At 43.2% G+C, this 11888-nt stretch overlaps 1 protein-coding gene across 1 annotated transcript in view; it reads right to left on the reverse strand.

The window, feature by feature from the left end:
* Positions 1-7101, reverse strand: part of ern2 (endoplasmic reticulum to nucleus signaling 2) — a 30688-nt gene extending 23587 nt beyond the window's left edge. Inside the window, exon 1 of the mRNA XM_063010468.1 lies at positions 6858-7101. Within this exon, the coding sequence (XP_062866538.1) occupies positions 6858-6932 (75 nt within the window). The 5' untranslated portion in view covers positions 6933-7101. The remainder of the gene's footprint in view (positions 1-6857) is intronic.
* Positions 7102-11888: the final 4787 nt, after the last annotated feature.

An 11888-nucleotide genomic window follows, 5' to 3' on the forward strand; every position in this document is an offset into this window, starting at 1 on the left:
AAAAACACATATGAGGGATCTTTTAAAAGTGTTCACACTTTTTTAACTCTATTTATTTATTTTTTTTCCCCCACTTTTTTCGACCAACTTTTATCCCTATTCTAGTCGTGTCCAATTACCCTAACTGCGTCCTCTATACTGGTTCGACCCTTCGCCGCTGACTGAGGACGCCATTCAACTGACTTGCGCACCCTCCGGCACGCAATCAGTACAGCCTGCATTTTTCACCCGCACGAGCCGAGTTCATACACCGAGAGACACTGCGCACGGAGGGTCACACCCCCCTCAGTGTTATTCCTCAGCCCTGTGCAGGCGCCGTCAGTCAACCAGCAGGGGCCGCAGTCGCACCAGTTATGAGGACCTATGCTCCGACTCTACCCCTAACCCTGAACAACAGCCAAACGTTGTTCATACTGCCGCCCAACCCAGTCGGAAAGGTAGAGTTGAGTTTCGATACGATGCATCTAGAAACCCAACTCTGGTGAGCTAGCGTACTTTACCGCTGCGCCACCTGAGCGGCTTTAACTCTAATTATTAAGAATTTCACAAACAAATGACGTAGTAAAATAAGGTAAAATACCTTAGCACACCAGAGCTGACATTTTGAACCCGTCGGTTCGAAACTCAGCTCTGTCATCCGGCTGGGCGGCTACATGAACAACGATCGGCTTGTTGTTCATACAGGGAGGGAAGAGACGGATAGGGACCTCATAACTGATGCAATGGTTGAGGAATAATGCTGATCAGGGTGTGGCTCTCTGTACACAAAGCTGATCCGCAAATGAACTCGCCTCATGCAGGTGAAAAGATGCAGTCGGCTACTGTCGCTGTCCTCAATCGGGGCGGGGGTCAGCACCAGTAGAGAGGAAGCATAACGCAATTGGGTAAAAATCACTTTTCTACATTGTCACCTTCCAATGCATTTTCGTTTTTTGGTTGAGCGTGTAGCCACTGAATCACCACATGAAAATCTTCTTCCCCTTAAAGCTTCTTTGAGCGTCCAAAAAGGTGGAAATCAGATGGAGCTAAATCCGGACTATAAGCGTCTCTCAGTCTCTCAGACACGACCGATCACTACTCCTCCTGTCCCGCCCTCATCGTTCCCTACCAAAATATACAAGTGTGTAAACTTTTTGAAGATCCTTCTTATATTGGTGTACGGAGCACAAAACCTGGACCCCTGAGTGAACAAAAAAGTAATATGATCTGATATCACTAAATGTGAGGCCACTGAGCCCTTCCTTTTACCACCCGGAGGCGGATTTGAGAAGGAACACGCTTTACACAAGTATTCTTCCACTGAGGCAACAGGTAAAATACCCGACCAGGTCAGTGGCACCACTGAGACTTAATCCCAGGGTCGGGGTTTAATATAATGTCTAGCTGTGTGTTAAGCTTCAGGGCCACAGTGTATAAAAATAATTGATATATGAGACGCTGTTGGAAACCTCCACTGTGTTCCCAGAGTGTGTGTGTGTTTATGTGTGTGTGTGTGTTTGTATTGCATTATGTTGGCACCAACCAGGATATCCTGCTCAACAGTCGATCAAAAGCACACACACACACACACACACACACACACACACACACAGACTTTAAAAGTTAGGAAAGTGTGTCTGCAGGGTTTGAACGTTTACTTCAACCGAAATAATAGGAGCACACCTATATTTGCTGCAGATAGTGAGCTAATTCTGCAAATGTGCAGGAGCAATCGAGTGTGTGTGTGCGTGTGCGTGTGTGTGTGTGTGTGTGTGTGTGTGCGTGTGTGTGTGTGTGTGTGTGTGTGTAGAATAGTTCATGATTCATAAATCCCGAAAGCCTCTTTTCCCTGTGTCACCTGAGCCGCTCCTTTCACAAACTCAAACCTTCTGGTTTCCTGTACCGTTTGGTTATTATTACATTCCATCTACTGCTTACCTACCGGACACCTGTACAAAAAATATCCTGGACACCTGTGCAAAAAGTATGTGGACACCTGTACAAAAAGTATCCAGACACCTGTACAAAAAGTATGTGGATACCTGTGCAAAAAGTATCCAGACACCTGTGCAAAAAGTATCCCGGAGACCTGTGCAAAAAGTATCCCGGACACCTGTGCAAAAAGTATGCAGACACCTGTGCAAAAACTAAGTGGACACCTGTACAAAAAAGTATGTGGACACCTGTACAAAAAGTATCCAGACACCTGTACAAAAAGTATCCGGACACCTGTACAAAAAGTATCCAGACACCTGTACAAAAAGTATCCAGACACCTGTACAAAAAGTATCCAGACACCTGTACAAAAAGTATACAAACACCTGTACAAAAAGTATGTGGACACCTGTACAAAAAGTATACAAACACCTGTACAAAAAGTATCCCGGACACCTGTACAAAAAGTATCCGGACACCTGTACAAAAAGTATACAAACACCTGTACAAAAAGTATGTGGACACCTGTACAAAAAGTATACAAACACCTGTACAAAAAGTATGTGGACACCTGTACAAAAAGTATCCAGACACCTGTACAAAAAGTATCCGGACACCTGTACAAAAAGTATCCCGGACACCTGTACAAAAAGTATCCGGACACCTGTACAAAAAGTATCCCCAACACCTGTGCAAAAACTAAGTGGACACCTGTACAAAAAAGTATGCAGACACCTGTACAAAAAGTATGCAGACACCTGTACAAAAAGTATGCAGACACCTGTACAAAAAGTATGCAGACACCTGTACAAAAAGTATGCAGACACCTGTACAAAAAGTATGCAGACACCTGTACAAAAAGTATGCAGACACCTGTACAAAAAGTATCCGGACACCTGTACAAAAAGTATGCGGACACCTGTACAAAAAGTATGTGGACACCTGTACAAAAAGTATGCAAACACCTGTACAAAAAGTATGTGGACACCTGTACAAAAAGTATGCAGACACCTGTACAAAAAGTATCCAGACACCTGTACAAAAAGTATGCAGACACCTGTACAAAAAGTATCCGGACACCTGTACAAAAAGTATGCAGACACCTGTACAAAAAGTATGCAGACACCTGTACAAAAAGTATCCAGACACCTGTACAAAAAGTATGCAGACACCTGTACAAAAAGTATGTGGACACCTGTACAAAAAGTATGCAGACACCTGTACAAAAAGTATGTGGACACCTGTACAAAAAGTATGCAGACACCTGTACAAAAAGTATGCAGACACCTGTACAAAAAGTATGCAGACACCTGTACAAAAAGTATCCAGACACCTGTACAAAAAGTATGCAGACACCTGTACAAAAAGTATCCAGACACCTGTACAAAAAGTATGCAGACACCTGTACAAAAAGTATGCAGACACCTGTACAAAAAGTATGCAGACACCTGTACAAAAAGTATGTGGACACCTGTACAAAAAGTATGCAGACACCTGTACAAAAAGTATGCAGACACCTGTACAAAAAGTATGCAGACACCTGTACAAAAAGTATGCAGACACCTGTACAAAAAGTATGCAGACACCTGTACAAAAAGTATCCAGACACCTGTACAAAAAGTATGCAGACACCTGTACAAAAAGTATGTGGACACCTGTACAAAAAGTATGCAGACACCTGTACAAAAAGTATGTGGACACCTGTACAAAAAGTATGCAGACACCTGTACAAAAAGTATCCAGACACCTGTACAAAAAGTATCCAAACACCTGTGCAAAAACTAAATGGACACCTGTGCAAAAACTAAATGGACACCTGTACAAAAAGTATGTGGACACCTGTACAAAAAGTATGTGGACACCTGTGCAAAAAGTATGTGGACACCTGACCGTGAGCCTGTTTGACATTGCATTACAAAATCATGCCCATTAGTATGTCAACCAGCAGGCTGGACGTCAGGGCTTTGTGCAGGTCAGTGAAGTTCCTCTTGTGTTGTGCACAAGGTGGACACAGTCACAGAACAGGAAAGGGCCTTCCCTAAACTGTTGCCTCAGTCTTAGGAAAGGCCCTCGCCGACAGAAGTGAGGCGAATGGCGGATACAGTGTCAATATTTGACTGGATAGTCACTGGGGATTTACATATTACGCTTTCAAAATGCATATTGCTTTGACTGGAATCAGTCAATTATGTTTACTTACACCTGGTCAAGGTCCCAGTGGGTCTGGTAATACCCCGAGTCCACTACAGGTCAACACACACACTTTCATTTACGCATGGCAAATCCACCACATTATTTTAGGAGGTGGGGGGTAAACTAAGAACCTGGAGAAAACCCACATGTACACAGGGAAGCACGTGTCAAGCCCCTAACAGACAGTGTCGACTTCAGTGCCCATATGGTTTGACTGGATCCGTTAATATGTACACGGAACAGCGGTCTCCGCCCATGTCTGGAAGAACAGAGTGCCATCGTAGGAAGCTGGCCTGGGTCGGTCATGAATTAGAAGCTGCTGGAACATGAGACACTGTCCACAGTCAAGCGAGCTTTACACTGGAGGTTTACATAGAGGTTGCCTTACAATAAGAGAGCAATTTGTCTTTGGAAGTTGCTTTCAGCTTTTTTCTGTCTTTTAGATCACAGAGGTTGGATTTATGGAAGTTGAATTTATGGAGTCGAATCAGGACGACTGGGGTGCAGTAAAGTTTGGACAGGTGCGGTAATTACACCTTTCCACCCCCACCCAGACTGCATGAGGTACACAGAGACTGGTTACAAATCTATTGCCTGTTTAATCCTGAAAACAAGTTCCTCAAGTAAGACAAAGGCAGGTTGGGGTGTGGACGCATAATGATTATCTCGGGCCGCTGGAACGCCTTTATTTCTCATGTATACGTCTACACGTGTACTGTACCATGAAATGCTTTATCCGCATGGCCTGGCTTCTTCTGAAACTGGGGTCAGAGCGCTGGAGATAAGAGGGTTAAGCTCTATACTATTCTATATTATAATACATAACACAATATGTACAACTCTATACTCTGATATACAACACAACATTTACAGATCTATACTGTGCTGTACTATTCTACACTGTTCTATACTATTCTATACTGTGCTGTACTATTCTGTACTGTGCTATACTATTCTATACTGTGCTATACTATGCTACACTATTCTATACTGTGCTATACTGTGCTGTACTATTCTGTACTGTGCTATACTATTCTATACTATGCTACACTATTCTATACTGTGCTATACTGTGCTGTACTATTCTATACTGTGCTGTACTATGCTGTACTATTCTATACTATGCTGTACTATTCTGTACTGTGCTGTACTATTCTATACTGTGCTATACTGTGCTGTACTATTCTATACTGTGCTGTACTATGCTGTACTATTCTATACTATGCTGTACTATTCTATACTGTGCTGTACTATTCTGTACTGTGCTATACTATTCTATACTGTGCTGTACTGTGCTATACTGTGCTGTACTGTGCTATACTGTGCTGTACTGTTCTATACTGTGCTGTACTATTCTATACTGTGCTATACTGTGCTGTACTATGCTATACTATTCTATACTGTGCTGTACTGTGCTATACTGTGCTGTACTGTGCTGTACTATGCTATACTATTCTATACTGTGCTGTACTGTGCTATACTATACTATACTGTGCTGTGCTATACTATTCTATACTGTGCTATACTGTGCTGTACTGTGCTATACTGTGCTATACTGTGCTGTACTGTTCTATACTGTGCTGTACTGTGCTATACTGTGCTATACTGTGCTGTACTGTTCTATACTGTGCTGTACTGTTCTATACTGTGCTGTACTGTTCTATACTGTGCTATACTGTGCTGTACTATTCTATATTGTGCTATACTATACTATACTGTGCTGTACTATGCTATACTATACTATACTGTGCTGTGCTGTGCTATACTATTCTATACTGTGCTATACTGTGCTGTACTGTGCTATACTGTGCTATACTGTGCTGTACTGTTCTATACTGTGCTGTACTGTGCTATACTGTGCTATACTGTGCTGTACTGTTCTATACTGTGCTGTACTGTGCTGTACTGTGCTGTGCTGTTCTATACTGTGCTATACTGTGCTGTACTATTCTATATTGTGCTATACTGTGCTATACTATACTATACTATACTGTGCTATACTGTGCTATACTATACTATACTGTGCTGTACTGTGCTATACTGTGCTGTACTATTCTATATTGTGCTATACTGTGCTGTGCTGTTCTATACTGTGCTGTACTATTCTATACTGTGCTGTACTATTCTATATTGTGCTATACTGTGCTATACTGTGCTATACTATACTATACTGTGCTATACTGTGCTATACTGTGCTATACTGTGCTGTACTATTCTATACTGTGCTGTACTATTCTATATTGTGCTATACTGTGCTATACTGTTCTATACTGTGCTATACTATACTATACTGTGCTGTACTGTGCTATACTGTGCTGTACTATTCTACACTGTGCTGTACTATTCTATATTGTGCTATACTGTGCTATACTGTTCCATACTGTGCTATACTATCTGACGCCATGCAACACCACCACGCCGGGGCTGCACGCGCGCTCCCGGGCCAAAACAACGCTCCGGCAGTGCGCGAGCGCTCGATACAAACACTACAGGGCTCGCGGGTCCCGAGCTCGTGACACAAACTCATCAGTGAGTCGATTAATCGAACAAAATCGCGTTTATTCGCTCTTAACGGTCCACATTCACACGTTTAAAACTTTTCTTTATAATGGAGTTGGAATTGTGACAGCGCTCAGTCGTAAAAAAGCGCTCACTGACGCACCCGCACCAAAAATAGACCCACAGCTTGGAAGTCTATCCGTCTCAGCACTGACACCCCGGTAAACACACGGCTGGGACCGAACCCTCACCTGCAATGCGACCACACCGACACAGATCAGCACGCACAGACAGAGACGTCCGGTCCGGTCCATCATCATCATCATCCGCGATCTGCTGGACACAACTTTCCAGGTCTTTACACGCCGACTAAAACAGAAAGCGCTCCATCGTTAGAAGTCACTGACCCGCGTATTCAAATGCAACCAACCGAGTGTTTGATTAACTGTGTGTGTCCATATTATTATGACAACACATATTTCCGTGATGGGACGGAACCACTGACGCCGATCAGGGTCAACATTACAAACCCCCTATTATTCTGAGTGACGGCGGAATCCACCAATCACAGGCGTCGGGAGGCGGGGCTTGGAAGGAGCTGGACGTCACTTTGAAACACGTGGAATAATAACAGCGGCGCTTCTGCTCTGCTGATGTAAGATCAGCTTTAGTGATCAGGACTGATCGTATTGACGATACGATACCGATACCGATACCGAGACGATATTAACACTGTGATACAATATTCTGAAAGTTGTTAGAAGCAGCAAGCATTTGTACTATTTGTCTATATACTGTATTATAACTCTTGTTACTTGGTTATAACACGTGATTATACACCGATCAGCCATAACATTAAAAGCACCTCCTTGTAGTTCTACAATTACTGACTGTAGTCCATCTGTTTCTCCGCATGCTTTGTTAGCCCCCTTTCATCCTGTTCTTCAATGGTCAGGACCACCACAGAGCAGGTATTATTTAGGTGGTGGATCATTCTCAGCCCTGCAGTGACACTGACACGGTGGTGGTGTGTTAGTGTGTGTTGTGCTGGTATGGAGTTTTTAAACACCGTGTCCACTCACTGTCCACTATTAGACACTCCTACCTAGTCGGTCCACCTTGTAGACGTAAAGTCAGAGACGATCGCTCATCTATTGCTGCTGTTTGAGTCGGTCATCTTCTAGACCTTCATCAGTGCTCACAGGACGCTGCCCACGGGGCGCTGTTGGCTGGATATATTTGGTTGGTGGACTATTCTCAGTCCAGCAGTGACAGTGAGGTGTTTAAAAACTCCAGCAGCGCTGCTGTGTCTGATCCACTCATGCCAGCACAACACACACTAACACACTCACCATTCACCAAGGTAACAGTACAGGTCCTGAATGCTGGACGCCTACAGTTAGGTGGTCAGGTGGCTTTGTTTACCTTGTACCTTGCTCTCACTAAGGGTTTGTTTGTTCCAGAATGCAAAGTTATTCTGATTTACCAACTAAAAAATATATTGACCCATTTTGTATCCCGTTGAAAGAGATTTAATTTAGGATGATCCCAATCAATACTCAGTACCATGTACTGACCAACACTTGTCTCTAGTCTTGTCTCCCTTAATTACTTTTTCAAATTAGAAATGTCTTTTGTATCTATTTTAGGCCTTTTGTATTTATTGCACTGTTGTCTATCTGCACTGTATATTGTATTGTCTTGCACTTTTTGTTCTATGTTGCACCCTGGTCCTGGTCCTGGAGGAACGTTGTTTCATTTCAGTATGCACCTGTATATACCTGAAATGACAATAAAGCCTCCCTTGACTCTCTTGACTCTTGATATATTTTGTATGATCGGTGTTGCTTATAAAAGTTTTGGGGGGAACGACAGTGAAAGCAGGTCCCAAACGGAAACCCTAAACTCAGGCCAGTTACCATGTCAATGTTTTCCCTTTTTTGTCAACAGGGCCACAATGGGTACAACAGTAGACAAAAGCTGGTCTTGTGGGCCACACAAATGCACTAATGAATAGAAATAATAGCTTTATTGTTTGTATTATTAGGCTGTAACAAGAAGTTAACTTTGCACATTGTGAGTCACAGTAGCCAGTAGCCGTGACCATTCTTTTATTTATTTATTTATTTATTTATTTATTTATTTTGGAGCAGGAGGGATTCAAACGTTTCAATTTTTTTGAACTTTTGCAAGTGTTGGGAAGATCTTTTTGGAACAATATTTCATTTATTCGTTGATTATATTGAGGACAAAAATACAGATATTCAGCTATCACATCTGCAAAAATGTGGCTAATTTAATGAGTCAACAAATTAAGATTAAATATTGTTTAACAAAACGATTCCATGATTTCATTCTTAAAGTCTTTTCTTAAAATAAAATCTAAATTTTTTCTTTGTTCTATGCAACTTTCAGATCATGTTAATTCGTGTAAACATATAAAGAAACAAATTAGGGTGTTTTAAAACCTTCAACCCATAGTGTATATACAGTGTATCACAAAAGTAAGTACACCCCTCACATTTCTGCAAATATTTCATTATATCTTTTCATGGGACAACACTATAGACATGAAACTTGGATATAACTTAGAGTAGTCAGTGTACAACTTGTATAGCAGTGTAGATTTACTGTCTTCTGAAAATAACTCAACACACAGCCATTAATGTCTAAATGGCTGGCAACATAAGTGAGTACACCCCACAGTGAACATGTCCAAATTGTGCCCAAAGTGTCAATATTTTGTGTGACCACCATTATTATCCAGCACTGCCTTAACCTTCCTGGGCATGGAATTCACCAGAGCTGCACAGGTTGCTACTGGAATCCTCTTCCACTCCTTCATGATGACATCACGGAGCTGGTGGATGTTAGACACCTTGAACTCCTCCACCTTCCACTTGAGGATGCGCCACAGGTGCTCAATTGGGTTTAGTCCATCACCTTTACCTTCAGCTTCCTCAGCAAGGCAGTTGTCATCTTGGAGGTTGTGTTTGGGGTCGTTATCCTGTTGGAAAACTGCCATGAGGCCCAGTTTTCGAAGGGAGGGGATCATGCTCTGTTTCAGAATGTCACAGTACATGTTGAAATTCATGTTTCCCTCAATGAACTGCAGCTCCCCAGTGCCAGCAACACTCATGCAGCCCAAGACCATGATGCTACCACCACCATGCTCGACTGTAGGCAAGATACAGTTGTCTTGGTACTTCTCACCAGGGCGCCGTCACACATGCTGGACACCATCTGAGTCAAACAAGTTTATCTTGGTCTCGTCAGACCACAGGGCATTCCAGTAATCCATGTTCTTGGACTGCTTGTCTTCAGCAAACTGTTTGCTGGCTTTCTTGTGCGTCAGCTTCCTTCTGGGATGACGACCATGCAGACCGAGTTGATGCAGTGTGCGGCGTATGGTCTGAGCACTGACAGGCTGACCTCCCACGTCTTCAACCTCTGCAGCAATGCTGGCAGCACTCATGTGTCTATTTTTTAAAGCCAACCTCTGGATATGATGCCGATCACGTGGACTCAACTTCTTTGGTCGACCCTGGCGAAGCCTGTTCCGAGTGGAACCTGTCCTGGAAAACCGCTGTATGACCTTGGCCACCATGCTGTAGCTCAGTTTCAGGGTGTTAGCAATCTTCTTATAGCCCAGGCCATCTTTGTGGAGAGCAACAATTCTATTTCTCACATCCTCAGAGAGTTCTTTGCCATGAGGTGCCATGTTGAATATCCAGTGGCCAGTATGAGAGAATTGTACCCAAAACACCAAATTTAACAGCCCTGCTCCCCATTTACACCTGGGACCTTGACACATGACACCAGGGAGGGACAACGACACATTTGGGCACAATTTGGACATGTTCACTGTGGGGTGTACTCACTTATGTTGCCAGCTATTTAGACATTAATGGCTGTGTGTTGAGTTATTTTCAGAAGACAGTAAATCTACACTGCTATACAAGCTGTACACTGACTACTCTAAGTTATATCCAAGTTTCATGTCTATAGTGTTGTCCCATGAAAAGATATAATGAAATATTTGCAGAAATGTGAGGGGTGTACTCACTTTTGTGATACACTGTACATGCAAGCATCAAAAAGTGTCTTTTCACAAACAGTATAAGCACATCAAGAGTTCAAGAGAGGCTTTATTGTCATTTCAGCTATATACGGGTACATATTAAAACGAAAGGACATTCCTCCAGGACCAGGGTGCAACACAGAGCAAACAATGGAAAACAATCAATACAGTAACCACAGTGCATATGAAAAACACTTATGGCCTGTACATTTACATTTTCTGCATTTAGCGGACGCTTTTATCCAAAGCGACTTACAGTCCATTTCCTCGGCTTCCTCCCGTTAGGGGTCGTCGGTGGATCGTGATCCGCATTACTGATTTGGCACAGTTTTTACGCCGGATGCCCTTCCTGACACGACCCTCCCTATTTATCCGGGCTTGGGACCGGCACCACAGTGTACTGGTTCATGCATCCATGCGGCCGGGTACCTTTAGGACAATTCAGTGTCTCCAATTGGGCCAGCTGTAGCCTAGTGGTTAAGGTGCTGGACCAGTGATCACTGTATACTGTAATTGTATTGTAAGTCGATTTGGATAAAGGCGTCTGCTAAATGCTGAAAATGTAAAATGTAAATGTAGCCTAGCTGCATGTTTTTAAACTGTGGGAGGAAACCCATGCGGACACGGGGAGAACATGCAAACTCCACACAGAAAGGACCCGGACCGCCCCGCCTGGGGATCGAACCCAGGACCTTCTTGCTGTGAGGCGACAGTGCTATCCACTTAGCCACCGACTACAGTATAGTTTTTAAGCAATTGAAGGTTAAGGGTCTTGCTCAAGGGCCCAACAGAGGCAACCTGGCAGTGGTGGGGCTTGGACCAGTGACCTTCTGATTACTAGTCAAGTACCTTAACCGCTAGGCCCTACATGGTACTGAGAGTTTGTGTGAATGAATATTTGGACAATACAGCTGCCACACGTTCCAGACCCCGAGAGAAATTCTACACTTAAATGCTCGTGGTTTTAAATGGGATGTCCAACAATCCCACGCTCAGGTGTCCACATACTTTTGGTGGCCTGTGTGCAATTTGGAACACAGCCTGTCACTGAGCTACAGGAGGCGGGGCTATCGAGAGATTACAACATGACCCGGATGTATGTGCAGCCTGATGAATATTTTGCGGGAAAACTCCAGTTGTGTCTGTATTGTTGTGTTTTGTTTACATTTAAGTTAATTTAAGACCTTTTAATTCTACTTTG

Source organism: Trichomycterus rosablanca, chromosome 15 (assembly GCF_030014385.1).
Source record: "Trichomycterus rosablanca isolate fTriRos1 chromosome 15, fTriRos1.hap1, whole genome shotgun sequence".
Taxonomy (NCBI): domain Eukaryota; kingdom Metazoa; phylum Chordata; class Actinopteri; order Siluriformes; family Trichomycteridae; genus Trichomycterus; species Trichomycterus rosablanca.